This window comes from Patagioenas fasciata, chromosome 35 (assembly GCF_037038585.1).
Source record: "Patagioenas fasciata isolate bPatFas1 chromosome 35, bPatFas1.hap1, whole genome shotgun sequence".
Classification (NCBI taxonomy): domain Eukaryota; kingdom Metazoa; phylum Chordata; class Aves; order Columbiformes; family Columbidae; genus Patagioenas; species Patagioenas fasciata.
Genome location: NC_092554.1, coordinates 3,563,762 through 3,578,301, shown reverse-complemented (window position 1 = coordinate 3,578,301; position 14,540 = coordinate 3,563,762). Strand labels below are relative to the sequence as shown.

Below are 14,540 nucleotides of genomic sequence, written 5' to 3'. Positions count from 1 at the left end.
TCTGTGGGTTCTGGGGGGGTCTGTGTGTTTTGGGGGGGGGTCTGTGTGTTTTGGGGGGGTCTGTGTGTTCTGGGGGGGGTCTGTGTGTTCTGGGGGGGTCTTTGGGCCCCCCCGCTCTCACCGTCAGGCCGGGGCCCCCCCCGGCGCCTCGAATTTCTTCTTGCGCCCCTCCATCCCGCTCATTGCGTCCACGTTCTTGCGCCAATCGCCGACCTCGCGGCTCTCCTGCCCCGCCCCCCCGTCAGGGACACGCCCCCCCCGTCCCGGCCACGCCCACCCGGGGCCCGGCCACGCCCACCGAGCGGGGACGCGCCCACGGCCCAGCCCCCTCCGCTCGGGCCACGCCCTCAGTCCGCAGCCACGCCCACTCCTGGCCACGCCCCCTCCGCTCTGGCCCCATTGTCCCCATCACCCCCATCGCCCCCATCGCCCCCACTGCCCCCAATGTCCCCATTGCCCCCATTGCCCCCAATGCCCCCAATGCCCCCATTGCCCCCATTGCCCCCAATGCCCCCATTGCCCCCATTGCCCCCAATGCCCCCATTGCCCCCATTGCCCCCATTGCCCCCATTGTCCCCATCACCCCCAATGCCCCCAATGCCCCCAATGCCCCAAATGTCCCCAATGCCCCCCATTGCCCCCATTGCCTCCATTGCCCCCATTGCCCCCATTGCCCCCAATGTCCCCATCGCCCCCATCACCACCAATGCCCCCAATGCCCCATTGCCCCCATTGCCCCCAATGCCCCCATCACCCCCAATGTCCCCATCACCCCCATTGCCCCCATTGCCCCCATTGTCCCCATCACCCCCATTGCCCCCCATCTCCCCATCATCCCCAGTGCCCCCAATGACCCCATTGCCCCCAATGTCCCCATTGCCCCCATTATCCCCATCACCCCCATTGCCCCCATTGCCCCCCTTGCCCCCATGTCCCCATGTCCCCATGTCACGCACCTTCTCGGCCTCATCCTTGCGCACCTGCCGCAGCCCGGCGCGCAGGTCGGTCCCCACGCGGTGCTTGGTCCCCAGCAGCGCCGCCATCATGGCGTCCGCGGACAGACGGACACGGCGCAGCGCGGGACGGACAAAGCGCCCGCCCGCCACGCGGCGCCGGAGCTCGTCCATCTGGGGACATGGGGACATCGTGGGGACAGGGGGACAATGGGGGACACGGGGGACAATGGGGACATGGGGACAATGGGGACACAGAGTTCATCCATCTGGGGACATGGGGGACAATGGGGACAATGGGGACAATATGGGACAATGGGGACATTGGGGACAGTGGGGGACAATGGGGACACAGAGTTCATCCATCTGGGGACATGGGGGACACGGGGGACATGGGGGACACAGAGCTCATCCATCTGGGGACACTGGGGACATTGTGGGGACAATGGGGATATGGGGGACATTGTGGACAATGAAGACATGGGGGACAATGGGAGACAATGGGGGACAATGGGGGACAATGGGGGACACAGAGCTCGTCCATCTGGGGACACTGGGGACATGGGGGAGACACACAATGGGCACATGGGGGACACGGGGGTGTCACAGGGACACGATGGGGTGACACGGGGACACGATGGGGTGACACGGGGACACGATGGGGTGACACGGGGGGACACGGGGGGACACGGGGGTCCCACCTCGGCCACGTTCTTGCTGACGCGCGTCCCCATGTCATAGCGCTCCTCGTCCACCCGGCCCACGCGGGCGTGGAGCTCCCGGCACAGCGCCTGGGGACACGGGGACATGGGGACAATGGGGACAATGGGGACACCCCTGGGGACACGGGGACAATGGGGACATGGGGACAATGGGGACACCCCTGGGGACATTGGGGACAACTGGAGACACTGGGGACACCCCCAGGGACAGCGCCTGAGGACACGGGGGACATTGGGGACAATGGGGACACCCCCAGGGACACTCCCAGGCACAGCGCTGGGGGACATTGGGGACACGGGGGGACACCCCCAGAAACGCCCTAATCCCTCATGTCCCCCCAGAGCCCCCATGTCCCCCCGTGTCCCCCCAGAGCCCCCATGTCCCCCCGTGTCCCCATATCCCCCCATGTCCCCGTGTCCCCATGTCCCCATAACTGCAGCTCGGTGACACTGAGCCCCTCGGTGACGGGGGGGGGACAGAGCTCCCTGTGTCCCCATGTCCCCCCATGTCCCCGTGTCCCCATGTCCCCGTGTCCCCCCCATGTCCCCATGTCCCCCCATGTCCCCTACCTGCAGCTCGGTGACACCGAGCCCCTCGGTCACAGGGGGGGGACAGAGCTCCCTGTGTCCCCATGTCCCCCCATGTCCCCATGTCCCCCCATGTCCCCGTGTCCCCCCCATGTCCCCCCATGTCCCCATGTCCCCCCATGTCCCCGTGTCCCCCCCATGTCCCCATGTCCCCACATCCCTTTACCTGCAGCTCGGTGACACCGAGCCCCTCGGTGACAGGGGGGGGACAGAGCTCCCCCAGCAGCCGCGTTTTCTCGGCCGCCCGCTCCTGCTCCTCCCGCTCCAGCTCCCGCTTCGCCCTTTGCAGCAGCAGCGTCTGGGGGGGGGGGACACGGGGGGTGACACGGGGACCCAGGCGTTCGGGGACACGGGCTCGGGGGACCCAGGCGTCCGGGGAACCCAGGCGTTCAGAGACCCAGGGGTCGGGGACCCAGGCTTGGGGGACCCAGGCGTTCGGGGACCCAGGGGTCGGGGAACCCAGGTTCTGGGGACCCAGGATCCAGGGACCCAGGCGTCCGGGGACTCAGGGGTTGGGGAACTCAGGCTCGGGGGACCCAGGCGTTCGGGGACCCAGGGGTCGGGGACCCAGGATCTGGGGACCCAGGCGTTCGGGGACCCAGGGGTCGGGGACCCAGGATCTGGGGACCCAGGCGTTCGGGGACCCAGGGGTCGGGGACCCAGGATCTGGGGACCCAGGCGTTCGGGGACCCAGGTTCTGGGGACCCAGGTGTCCGGGGACTCAGGGGTTGGGGAACCCAGGTGTCCGGGAACCCAGGCTCTGGGGACCCAGGCGTCCGGGGACCCCCCCAATCACCTTCAGCTGGAGCTTCCGTGACGCTGAGATTTTGGGTTGTCTCTGGGGGGGGACACAAATGAGGGGGTGTCCCCGGTGTCACCCCCCCGGTGTCACCCCCCCCGCCCATGTCCCCCCTCCCCCACCTTTGCGTGCGGCTCCACCGCGTACGCCCGGTAATTGGCCGAGGATTTGCGGCGCAGCGGGGGGGGCGGCTGCGCTGGGGGGGGCGCGTCCTCCCTATGGGGGGGACACACACAGGGGGGTCAGGGACCCCCCAAAGTGTCCCCTCCCCCCCCCGCCCCTCCCCCACTCACTCCTCGGCCATCCTGGGGGTCTCGATGCTGGAACATGGGGGGGTGGATGAGGGGGGTGCGGGGGGAGGGGATGAGGGGGGGATGAGGGGGGGCTGGTGGGCCGCCCCTCCCCCCCAGCCCCGGTCCTGCCCCTATTTGGGGCCGGCGGCTCCGAGGCTGATAAGGGGGGGCTAAAAATAGCCCTTATCATCAACCCCCCCCCGGGGGGACCCAGGCGTCCGGGCTGCCCTGCCCCCACCCCCAAGGGCACCCAGGGCACCCCCCCCCGGGGACACCCCCTCCCCACCCCAAAACCCCCCGTGCACACAGGGAACCCAGGAGTCCGGGGAATCCCCCACCTCCTCCAGGGGACCCAGGCGTCCGGCACCCCCCCCCAGCGTGTGTCACAACCCCCCGTGTCCCCAACCCCCCCCGTGTCCCCAACCCCCTGGGTGTCCCCAACCCCCCCGGTTCCCAAAACCCCCATCCCCCCCAAATCTCCATGTCCCCCCCAATCCCCCCGTGTCCCCCCAAAACCGCCCCTTGTCCCCCCAAGGGACTCCCACCCCCCGCCCCGGTCCACCCCCTGGCAACGCCCCCCCCCCGACCCCAAGATCGCCCCCAAAAAAAGGACCCAGGCGTCCGGGACCCTCCTGCCCCCGTTACCTGCGGAGCCGGAGCCGGGGGGCGGTGGCGGCACTTTATGAATGGGCGGGGGCGTGGCCTTGGAGGGGGGCGTGACCACACTGATGGGTGTGTCCTCTTGGGGCGGGGCGTCTTGGGGGCGGGGTGTCTTGGGGGCGGGGTCTCGCAGCAGCGGCGGCTTCTGATTGGGCCGGAACGGGGGGGGTGGGCGGGCGTGTCGCGGAGGGGGCGTGGCCCCGTGGAAGGGGCGGGGCCTTGTGGAAAGGGGGCGGAGCCTCGTGGAGAGGCTGGAACCTCGTGCGGGGGGGTTTGGGGGAGATCGGGGATCCGGGGCGGTTTGGGGGGGTCTGGGGGGCTTTGGGGGCTTTGGGGCATTCGGGAGGTTTGGGGGCAGTTTGGGGGGGTAGGGGGAACTGGGGGGGTCTGGGGGGGCTTGGTGGGGGGGGGAAAACTGGGGGTGTCTGGGGGCGGTTTCGCGGGGTCTGGGGGGGTAACTGGGGGGAGTCTGGGGGCCTTGGGATAACTGGGGGTGTATGGGGGCGGTTTGGGGGGGTCTGGGGGGTTTTGGTGCATTCGGGAGGTTTGGGGGGTTTGGGGGGGGTGGGGGAACTGAGGGGGCTTGGGGGGGGTCTGGGGGCGGTTTGGGGGGCCTGGGGGGTCAGGGCGGGGGGGCCCGCCGGAAGCGGGCGTAGGCGGGGGGCTCCCCGGGCCCCCCCCAGGGCTGGAAGCCGCTGTCCCGGGCCAGCGCGACCACCCGGGCCCGGAACGCGTGCAGCTGGGGGGGGCGCAGGGTGGGCGCGAACCTGGGGGGGGACACAGAGGTCATGACCCTGGGGGGGGGTCGGGGGTTCCCCGGGGGGCGGGGTCCCGGTACCCACGTGGGCAGCTCCACCAATAGCGTCGCCCCCGGAGCCGCCAATTGGCCCAACTCGGGGGTCAATTCGGGCAGCGACCTGGAATGGGGGGGGCGGGGTGAGGGACCCAGGCGTCCGGGCCGCCCCCGCCCCCCCCATCAACCCCCCCCCCGATCCACCCAACACCCCAGGAACTGCTGGGGATCGAAATCCTGGGGGGGGAGGGGACACACGGGTCACTCCCATGGGACCCCCCGAAACCTCCACCCTCCCCAGACCCCCGCGAAATGCCCCCCCCAACCTCCCGAACCCCCAGACCCCCCTAGGCCCCCCGACCCCCCCCAATCCCCCGAACATCCCCCCCCCCCCCAAACTGCCCCCACATCCCCGAACCCCCAAATCCCCCCCAAAACCCCGAACCCCCACCTCCAGCCCAGCACGAGCAATTGGGGGTTCAGTCGCGCTCGGGGGGGGGCGCGAAGGGCGCCCCCCAGCGGGAGGAACCGGACACGGAGGGGCAGCGGGACCCGGGGACCTGCGGGGGGGACACATTGGGGGGGGTGTCACACATTTGGGGGGGGACACAGACATTGGGGGGGGTGTCACATTAATGTGGGGGTCATGGGGGAGGTGGTCAGACCCCGGGGGGGTCGGGGGGGTCGGGGGGGGTGTTACCCAAGGGGTCGCTGTCGTCGCCGGGGGGGTCCCGGGGGGTGGGGGATTCCCCGGGGGTTTCCCCAGGGGGTTCCCCGGGGGGGGTCCCCGTGAGCAGCTCGTGCAGCAGCGCGGTGACGTTTTCCAGGGAGATTTCAGTGGCCGTCTGGGGGTGGGGGGGGAACCACACAGTGACCCCCAAATCCCGGGTCCCCACCCCGGGACCGCCCCCCCAGTTCCCCCCCCCACCTTTCCGGGGCTCCGCCGCTCAGGATCGAGCCCAAAAGCCACGAAGGGTCCGGTCACCGTGTCCCCCCAGTACCCGGGATCGGGCCCCTCCTGCCCATCCTGGGGGGGAAAGGGGGGGGTCAGTGACCTCTGACCCCGCCCCGGACCCCCCCTGGCCCCCCCGCCCCCACTCACGCTCTGGGGGCAGCGGCTGCTCCTCAGGGTGGGGTTGGGCGCCGTGTCCCCCCCCCCCCGGCACGAAGGCGACGCCGCTTTCCCGCCAGCGCCCGAACTCGGCCGGGGACACCGAGGTGGCCTTGGGGGGGGGGGGGGATGGAGCGACCCCCCCGGACCCCCAACTCCCCCGTGTCCCCCCCGGACCCCCAAATCCCCCGTGTCCCCCCCAGGACCCCCAACTCCCCCGTGTCCCCCCCCAGACCCCCAAATCCCCCGGTGCCCCCCCCGGTGCCCCCCCCGGACCCCCCGGTGCCCCCGTTGCTCCGTTACCCCCCAATAGTTCAGCCCCTTCCGGACCCCCCATTACCTCTGGTCCCGTTATCCCCCGGTGCCCCCCCCTGTCCCATTAACCCTCGGTACCCCCGTTACCCCCCGGCTGCTCAGCTCCATCCGGACCCCCCGGTGCCCCCCCCGGTACCCCCCCGGTGCCCCCGTTGCTCCGTTACCCCCCGGGGGTGCAGCCCCATCCGGACCCCCCGGTGCCCCCCCCGGTGCCCCCCCGGTGCCCCCGTTGCTCCGTTACCCCCCGGGGGTGCAGCCCCATCCGCAGCTCCCAATCCGCCACGGCCGCTCTCGCCTCGTACCGGGTCCCCAGGAGCCGCCGCAGCCGCCGCTCCCACCCCCGGGGCTCCGGGTCGGGCTCCGGGCCGGACCCGGGTTCGAGTCCCGCCCGCTCCCAGCGCCGCAGAACGGCCTCGAGCGCGTCCCGGTCCCGGTGCTGCCGGGAGCCGGTAACGGGAACGGAAGGGACCGGGACCCCCACCCGCTTCCCCGCCACCCCGGTTCCCCCCTCGGGACGCCGGTACCGGGGGATCCCCGCACCCGGTACCTGGGAGAACCGGGACCCCCCGGACCCCTGAGACCCCCGGGCCGGCACTGGGAGCCCCGGTTCCCGCTCCGGTGTCCCCCCCGTTCGCCGCTCACCCCGGGGTCTCGGTACCGGGCGGGCCCCGCTCCATCCCGGTTCCCCGGTCCCCTCCGGTGTCCCCCCCGGTTCCCATCACCGCACAGTCCCGGTTCTCCCGGTTCCGTGTCCCCCCCGGTCCCCCCCGGGTCCCTCCCGTTTCCCCATCACCGGGCAGTCCCGGTCCCCCATCCCAGCCCGGTCCCCCCGTTCCCCCGGTTCCCATCACCGCACAGTCCCGGTCCCCCCGGTTCCCCCTCCCCGGTGTCCCCCCCGGTTCCCCCGGTATCCCCGGTCCCCCCGGTTCCCCCTCCCCGGTGTCCCCCCCGTTCCCCCCCGTTCCCCCGTTCCCCCCGGTTCCCCCTCCCCGGTGTCCCCCCCCGGTTCCCGGTTCCCCCGGTTCCCCCTCCCCGGTGTCCCCCCCGTTCCCCCGGTTCCCCCGTTCCCCCGTTCCCCCCGGTTCCCCCTCCCCGGTGTCCCCCCCGTTCCCCCCGGTTCCCGTTCCCCCCTTCCTGGTTCGGACCTTCATGAGCTCCAGCTCCGCGGGCCCGCCCGGCTCCCGGTGCCCGTTCCCGGTGACCCAGCGGCGCAGGCGGGCGGCGGCTCCGGGCAGCGCGGCCGCGGTTCCGGGCCGGACCCGCACGGAGCCCAGAAGCTCCAGGATGGCGGCGGCGCGGGCTGGGGGGGAAGGGGCGGGGGGGTCGGTGCCGGTACCGGGGGGGGGGTCCCGGTGGGTTATTGGGGGGGTCCCCGGGTGCCGTTACCGGCCGGGCTGATGCGCCCCGGGGCTTCGGTGGCCAGGAGCAGGAACAGCAGCTGCCGGGACACGGGCTCCGGGCGCCGCTCGGACACGAAGAGCTGGGGGGGGATGAGACCGGGAACACCGGGACCCCCCCGGTAATACCGGGGAACAGCCGGGAACCCCCGGGAACCCCCAGGAATCACCCGGGACCCCCCCCGTAACACCGGGATCCCCCCGGGAACCCCCCGATCACACTGGGAACCCCCATGACCCCCCCGGTAACACCCCCGGGAACCCCCCGGTAACACCGGGAACCCCTCGGGAACCCCCAATAACCCCCGGGACCCCCCTGGAACACCGGGGACCCCCCTGGGAACCCCCAATAACCCCCGGGACCCCCCCGGTAACACCGGGACCCCCCGAGACCCCCCGGTCACACTGGAACCCGTCGGGACCCCCCCGGTAACACCCCCGGGACCCCCCCGGTAACACCGGGAACCCCCATGACCCCCCCGGTAACACCCCCGGGAACTCCCCCGTAACACCGGGACCCCCCGGGAACCCCCAATAACCTATGGGACCCCCCCGGTAACACCCCCGGGACCCCCAACAGCAACACAGGGACCCCCCCGGGACCCCCCCAGACCCTCCCGGTGACCCCCCCGGTAACACGGGGATCCCGGTCCCGTACAGTGATGTCCCGGGGGGGTCCCCGCCGGGCCCGGGCCGCCGTCAGCAGCAGATGCCGCCCCTCGGCCGCCCCCACCAGCAGCGCCGCCGCCTCCTCGGTGCCCGGGGGGACTGCGGGGGGTCACCGGTTACCGGTGGGGTCACCGGGGGGTCACGGGGGGGTCACCGGGGTCGTGCTCACGGTGCAGCCGCAGGTCGATGGCCGGGGACAGCCCCCACCAGCACACGGTGCCCAGCGCCTCCTCCATGGCGGGAACCGGCCCGGCCACGCCCCTCCCCGCCGGTACCGGGAGGCGCCGCCAATGGGGAGCGAGGAACGGCGGCGGGAGCCCCGCCCACCCGGCGCGGGAGGCGCGGTTTCCAGGGCAACGGGGAGGCCACGCCCCCTCCCGGCAACGGCTCGGCGCGTGGATACGCCCCCCAGCAACGGCCCGGCGCGTGGACGCGCTGCCTAGCAACGGACGCGGAGACCACGCCCCCAAAGCAAGCCCGGGAAGCCCCGCCTCTCCCAGCAGCATAGACCACGCCTCTAGTTCCAGGCTCCGCCCCCTGCGCTAAGCCCCGCCCCCTGCGCTGTCCACCCCGCGGTGCTGACGAACCTGAACCATTTTTTGGGGGGGGGTGTCACATCTCCACCCCTAAATGACATCAGCGATGACATCATCAATGACATCATCACCTCAGCACCCCCCCCACCGCCCCATTTTTAAACCCAAGACGCATTCAGGAGCAAAATCTTTATTAACCCCCCAGAACTGGGGGGGGTCCCCATGGACCCAGAGGGTCCCCAGATTTCTGGGGGATCCCCAGATTTGGGGGGCTCCCCAGCCCTTTGTGGGGGTCCCATTTTTTTGGGGGGGTCACCGGTCGGTCCCCTCCACGGGGGGGCTGTCGAAGCAAAGCTGCAGCAGCCGCTCGCAGAACTCCAGCTCCTCCTGCAGGACGGGGGGGTCATGGGGGGGGTGTCCCCCCAAAATGCCCCCCCCCCAACCCCCCCGTGTGCCCCCCCCTCACCTGGAACTCGCGCTGCCCCCCCAGCTGCTCCCGCCGCTCCCGCAGCAGCCGCTCCAGCCCCAGGGGGGGGTCCCGGCACGCGCGCAGCCCCTCGGGGGAACCCGCCAGACTGGGGGGGACACACACAGAAATGGTTGGGGGGGGTCACAGAACCCCCCAAAACCCCCCCATGACCCACCCTAAAAATCTGGGGTGCCCCAAACCCCCCTGAGGCCCCAGAGCCCCAAATGTCCCCCCCCAAACCCAATGGGACCTCTCCCAGTTCCACCCCCCTCAACCCCCAAATCCTCCCCAGGGACCCCTAGAACCCCAACCCCTCCCCCCAGGACCCCCAAATCCCCCCCCAGGGATCCCCTGGAACCCCAAACCCCCCCAGGACCCCCCAACCCCCAAATCCCCCCCAAGGACCCCCTAGAACCCCAAACCCCACCAGGAACCCCCTAAGCCTCTCCCCTCACCCCCCCCCCAATTCCCTCCCCAGGGATCCCCAACCCCCCCCCAAGCCCCTCCCCCAACCCCCAGATACCCCCCCCATAACACCCTGATCCCCCATAACCCCCACCCAACCTCCCCCATATTGGGGGCACCCAACCCCCACCTGGGACCCCCCATAACCCCCAAATCCCCCCCCCCCATAGCACCCTGACCCCCCCATAACCCCCACCCAACCTCCCCCATATTGGGGGCACCCGACCCCCACCTGGGACCCCCCATAACCCCCAAATCCCCCCCATAGCACCCTGACCCCCCCTAACCCCCCCGACCCCCCCCCGTCCCCCCCCCACCTGCTCAGTGTCCCCATGGCGTGCTCGTGCGTCCCCTCGTGCTCCGAGCGCAGCAGCGACACCAAGCGGGGCACCAGACCCCCCCGGCACAGCGGGGCTGGGGGGCACGGCGAATTGGGGGGGACACAGTGAATTGGGGGGGACACAGCGAATTGGGGGGGACACAGCGAATTGGGGGGGGACACTTGGGGGGTGCAGGAGGGGTTGCGGGTGATTTGGGGGGGGTCTCAGGGGGGTTTGGGTTCCCTGGGGGGATTTGGTGGCAGCGCAGCAAAGGGGGGCGGGGGGCTCAGGGGGGTTTTGGGGGGGGTTCAGGGGTTATTTGGGGGGTTTGGGGGTTCAGGGGGGTTGGGGGGTTCAGGGGGGTTGGGGGGTTCAGGGTTTATTTGGGGGGTTGGGGGTTCCGGGGGATTTTGGGGACTCAGGGTTTATTTGGGGGGTTTGGGGGTTCAGGGGGGTTTGGAGGTTCAGGGGTTATTTGGGGGGTTCAGAAGGGGCTTGGGGGTTCAGGGGTGTTTCTGGGGGTTTCTGGGGGGTTTGGGGGGGTTCAGGGGTTATTTGGGGGTTCAGGGGGCTCTGGGGGTGTTTCTGGGGGGTTTGGGGGTTCAGGGGTTATTTGGGGGTTCAGGGGGCTCTGGGGGTGTTTCTGGGGGGTTTGGGGGGGTTCAGGGGTTATTTGGGGGTTCAGGGGGGTATGCGGGTGTTTCTGGGGGGTTTGGGGGGTTCAGGGGTTATCTGGGGGTTCAGGGGGGTCTGGGGGTGTTTCTGGGGGGTTTGGGGGTTCAGGGGTTATCTGGGGGTTCAGGGGGTCTGGGGGTGTTTCTGGGGGGTATGTGGGTGCTTTTGGGGCGCAGGGGGCGTTCCGGGGCGCTCACCGCAGAGCCGGGGCTGCTCCAGCAGCAGCGCGTGCAGCAGGAACGCGGCCCGGGCGCGCAGCGGGGGGAGGGGGCTCTGCAGGGCCCCCCCCAGCAGCTCCAGCCCCCCCAGCTCCTCCAGCTGCTGCAGCCCCTGCGGCTGCGACCGCACCAGACCTGGGGGGAATGGGGCAGAGTGAACCCCAAACACCCCCAAAGCACCCCTGGGACCCCCAGGACCTGAGGGGCAGAGTGAACCCCAAATCTGGGACCCCAAACACCCCCAAAGCACCCCTGGGACCCCCAGAACCTGAGGGGCAGAGTGAACCCCAAATCTGGGACCCCAAATACCCCCCAAAGCACCCCTGGGACCCCCAGAACCTGGGGGAGAATGGGGGGGCAGAGTGAACCCCAAATACCCCCAAAGCACCCCTGGGACCCCCAGGACCTGGGGGGAATGGGGCAGTGAACCCCAAATACCCCCAAAGCACCCCTGGGACCCCCAGGACCTGGGGGGAATGGGGCAGTGAACCCCAAATACCCCCAAAGCACCCCTGGGACCCCCAGGACCTGGGGGGAATGGGGCAGAGAATGAACCCCAAATACCCCCAAAGCACCCCTGGGACCCCCAGGACCTGGGGGGCAATGGGGGCAGAGTGAACCCCAAATACCCCCAAAGCACCCCTGGGACCCCCAGGACCTGGGGGGAATGGGGGGGCAGAGTGAACCCCAAATACCCCCAAAACACCCCTGGGACCCCCAGGACCTGGGGGGAATGGGGCAGAGTAAACCCCAAACCTGGGACCCCAAACACCCCCCAAACCACCCCTGGGACCCCCAGGACTTGGGGAGAGGGGAGCAAGAAAATGTGTTCAGGGTCCCCCCAACCCCCCCATACCCCCATAACCCCCCCTACATCCCTCCCGTGACCCCCCTCCCACCCCAAATCACCCCATAACCCCCCTGTACCACCCCCCAAACCCCCCTTAACCCCCCCAACTCACACCAGGACTCAATGGGTCCCACCCCGAGTTTGGGGTCCCCCAACCCCCCCGTGCCCCCCCCATTTCGCCCCCAGACTCACAGGAGACGGCGAACAGGGCAGCGGGGGCCACCTGGGGGTGGGGGTCCCCCCGCAGCGCCCCCAGCAGCTGGGGGAGGGCGCCCAGCGCCAGCGCCCCCCCCTGGGCCGGGGGCAGATTCTGGGCGCAGGACCCCAGGGCTCGGGCGGCTCCGGCTCGAAGGGGGGGGTGGGGGTGCCCCAAAAACTTCACCAGCGTCTCCAAACCCCCCAGGGCCAGGAAATCTATGGGGGGGGGGCACAGGGGGGTCAGGGAACCCCCCAAATCCCCCTGACACCCCCAAATCTCCCCATTTCCCCTCATGACCCCCCCACTGTTCAGAACAATCGTAACCCCCCCAACCCCAATCTGAGACCCCCTGGGACCCCCAGCCCCCCCCACCACTTATGTCCCCCCCCCATCCCCCTTTGTGACCCCCAGACCCCCTCTTGTGTGCCCCCCAACCTCCCAACCTTGCCCCCCCCATCCCCCCTTTGTGCCCCCAGACCCCCCCTGTGCCCCCCAACCTTGTCCCCCCCATCTCCCCTTTGTGCCCCCAGACCCCCCCTGTGCCCCCATCCCCCTTTTGTGCCCCCCTGTGCCCCCCAACCTTGACCCCCCATCCCCTCTTTGTGCCCCCAGACCCCCCCTGTGCCTCCCAGCCTTGTGCCCCCACCCCCACTTTGTGCCCCCAACCCTGTCCCCCCCTCCCCATTCTGTGCCCCCCAACCTTGACCTCCCCATCCCCCCTTTTGTGACCCCCAGCCCCCCCCGTGCCCCCAACCTTGTCCCCCCCATCCCCCCTTTTGTGACCCCCAGCCCTGCCCCGAGCCCCCCAACCTTGTCCCCCCCACCCCCCCTTTACACCCCTTATGCCTCCCCCCTGTGCCCCCCCCTTGACCTCCTCCCCCCGCTTCTGCCCCCCCAGCCCCCAGGTCCCCCCACCTTGTGCCACGTCCACGTTCTCCAGCAGCTCCCCCAGCTGCTCCAGCGCCTCCTCCTGCGCCTCCGCCTTCCCCGGGGGGGGCACCCCGGCCCCGGCCCCTTCGTGTCCCCCCCCCAGCACCGCCAGGCAGCGCCGCAGCTCGGCCACCGGCCCCCCCGCCGAAACCCCCCCCAGCGCCTCGGCCATGGCCGCGCGCAGCCAGCGCTGCCGCTGGGGGGACACGGGGCGTCAGGGCCCCCCCAGACCCACAGAGTCCCCTCAACCCCCCCCAGACCCACAGAGTCCCCTCAACCCCCCCCAGACCCACACAGACCCCAAAAGCCCCCCCTCAGACCCACAGAGCCCGCCCCGGACCCACAGAGACCCCCAACCCCCCCCCAGACCCACACAGACCTCCAACCCCCCCCCTCAAACCCACAGAGCCCCCCAAACCCCCCCCAGACCCTCAGAGCCCTCCCCAGATCCACAGAGACCCACAAACCCCCCCTCAGACCCACAGAGCCCCCCCCAGACCCCCCAAACCCCCCCAGACCCTCAAAGCCCCCCCAAACCCCCAGAGCCCCCCAAATCCCCCCTGGACCCCCAGAGCCCCTCAAACCCCCCTCAGACCCTTAGAGCCCCCTCAGACCCCCAGAGCCCCCCCCAGACCCACAGAGACACCCCAGACCCCCCCAGGATTCTCTGTGTCCCCCAGACCCCCCCAGCATCCCTGGACGCCCCCAGACCCCAGGACCCCCACCCCAAACCCCTTGGCTCCCCCCAGACCCCCCCCAGGACCCTCTGTGCCCCCCCGGGACCCCCGATCCCCTCCGATCCCCCCCAGTCTGACCCCTCCCCCCCTCACCTCCTCGCTCATGGGCTCCCGGGGCTCGGCTCGGGGCTCCCCGGCCGTCACCGCCATCTCCAGCAGCCCCTGCAGCGTGTGCGGGGGGTCCCGGGGGGGGTCCCGCGGTGGGGCGGGCAGCGCCAGGGCCCGATCCTGGGGGGGCTCCGGCCGCCCCCCCGCTCCTCCCGCCGCCGCCATCGCCCTGGGAAGGCCCGGTCAGCTGCCGCAAAGCACCGGGACCCCCCCGGGACCCCTCCGGACCCCCCCGGTTGCCCCGGGACCCCCCAAACCCCCCCGGTTCCCCCAGGTTCCCCCCGTACCCCGTCAGCGCCGCCCGCCCGGCCCGGCCGCCGCCATCTTGCTCGGGGGCGAAACCGGAAAGGGGGCGGTCCCCGCGCGGGGGGCGTGGTCTGGGTGAGGGGGCGTGGCTTCGCCGGGAGGTTTATTGTTTATTGTGTGGCCGCGCGGCACAAAGCTCGTTGGCCGCTGAGCGACGGCGCGCTCTGCCTATGAGAGAAAAGGGCGGGCTCCCGGCAGCCAATAGGAGAGCGGGAAGGGCGGGCTGTTGTAAACCAATGGAGAGCGAGGGGCGGGGGTAGCCCAATGAGGCGGGAAGAGGAGTGACGGGCGTCAGCCTTAGCCAATAGGAGCGCCACTCCTCCCCCACAGCGGGCCAATGGGGAGCAGCACGTGCCGCCCGGCGCGGTGTGGCCAATGGGAGCCGCGAGCGCCTCAGCCCGGGGCGGGGGCGGGACGCCACGCGAGT

At 71.2% G+C, this 14,540-nt stretch overlaps 3 protein-coding genes across 3 annotated transcripts; all 3 read right to left on the bottom strand.

Moving 5' to 3' along the window:
• Positions 1 to 123: 123 nt before the first annotated feature.
• Positions 124 to 4,019, bottom strand: TNNI3 (troponin I3, cardiac type). Its single transcript, XM_071801076.1, has 8 exons — positions 4,001 to 4,019; positions 3,356 to 3,382; positions 3,185 to 3,278; positions 3,060 to 3,101; positions 2,430 to 2,561; positions 1,655 to 1,744; positions 957 to 1,127; positions 124 to 225 (listed from the first exon to the last, which is right to left on the bottom strand). The coding sequence occupies exons 2-8, from the start codon at positions 3,364 to 3,366 to the stop codon at positions 124 to 126; spliced, it is 642 nt and encodes a 213-aa protein (XP_071657177.1). The 5' UTR covers positions 3,367 to 3,382; positions 4,001 to 4,019.
• Positions 4,020 to 4,637: 618 nt separating this feature from the next.
• On the bottom strand, positions 4,638 to 7,082 carry DNAAF3 (dynein axonemal assembly factor 3). The gene is made up of 7 exons (XM_071801071.1): positions 6,877 to 7,082; positions 6,476 to 6,781; positions 5,911 to 6,031; positions 5,737 to 5,835; positions 5,509 to 5,653; positions 5,260 to 5,368; positions 4,638 to 4,932 (listed from the first exon to the last, which is right to left on the bottom strand). Exons 1-7 carry the CDS (start codon positions 7,080 to 7,082, stop codon positions 4,638 to 4,640), a joined length of 1,281 nt encoding a protein of 426 aa, XP_071657172.1.
• Positions 7,083 to 9,096: 2,014 nt separating this feature from the next.
• Positions 9,097 to 14,157, bottom strand: HSPBP1 (HSPA (Hsp70) binding protein 1). The gene is made up of 8 exons (XM_071801091.1): positions 14,095 to 14,157; positions 13,793 to 13,976; positions 12,948 to 13,158; positions 12,026 to 12,247; positions 10,963 to 11,118; positions 10,088 to 10,184; positions 9,303 to 9,411; positions 9,097 to 9,223 (listed from the first exon to the last, which is right to left on the bottom strand). The coding sequence occupies exons 2-8, from the start codon at positions 13,970 to 13,972 to the stop codon at positions 9,149 to 9,151; spliced, it is 1,050 nt and encodes a 349-aa protein (XP_071657192.1). The 5' UTR covers positions 13,973 to 13,976; positions 14,095 to 14,157; the 3' UTR covers positions 9,097 to 9,148.
• Between the last annotated feature and the right edge of the window lie 383 nt (positions 14,158 to 14,540).

What these genes read in the sequence shown, in the direction of transcription:
- TNNI3 (XM_071801076.1), bottom strand. An exon ending in TCGGTGTCACCGAGCTGCAG is followed by an intron (nt 1,745 to 2,429) that starts GTAAAGGGATGT and finishes CCGTGTCCCCAG; the next exon opens with GCGCTGTGCCGGGAGCTCCA. An exon ending in GCAAGGATGAGGCCGAGAAG is followed by an intron (nt 226 to 956) that starts GTGCGTGACATG and finishes GGGGCGGGGCAG; the next exon opens with GAGAGCCGCGAGGTCGGCGA.
- DNAAF3 (XM_071801071.1), bottom strand. Translation starts at nt 7,082, where the DNA reads ATGGGAACCGGGGGAACGGGGGGACCGGGCTGGGATGGGGGACCGGGA. An exon ending in TGGGGCTGCACCCCCGGGGG is followed by an intron (nt 6,032 to 6,475) that starts GTAACGGAGCAA and finishes CCCCCCCCCAAG; the next exon opens with GCCACCTCGGTGTCCCCGGC. An exon ending in TTGCTCGTGCTGGGCTGGAG is followed by an intron (nt 4,933 to 5,259) that starts GTGGGGGTTCGG and finishes CCCCCATTCCAG; the next exon opens with GTCGCTGCCCGAATTGACCC.
- HSPBP1 (XM_071801091.1), bottom strand. Translation starts at nt 13,972, where the DNA reads ATGGCGGCGGCGGGAGGAGCGGGGGGGCGGCCGGAGCCCCCCCAGGAT. An exon ending in GAACGTGGACGTGGCACAAG is followed by an intron (nt 12,248 to 12,947) that starts GTGGGGGGACCT and finishes CCCCCCCCATAG; the next exon opens with ATTTCCTGGCCCTGGGGGGT. An exon ending in GCCATGGGGACACTGAGCAG is followed by an intron (nt 9,412 to 10,087) that starts GTGGGGGGGGGA and finishes TGTCCCCCCCAG; the next exon opens with TCTGGCGGGTTCCCCCGAGG.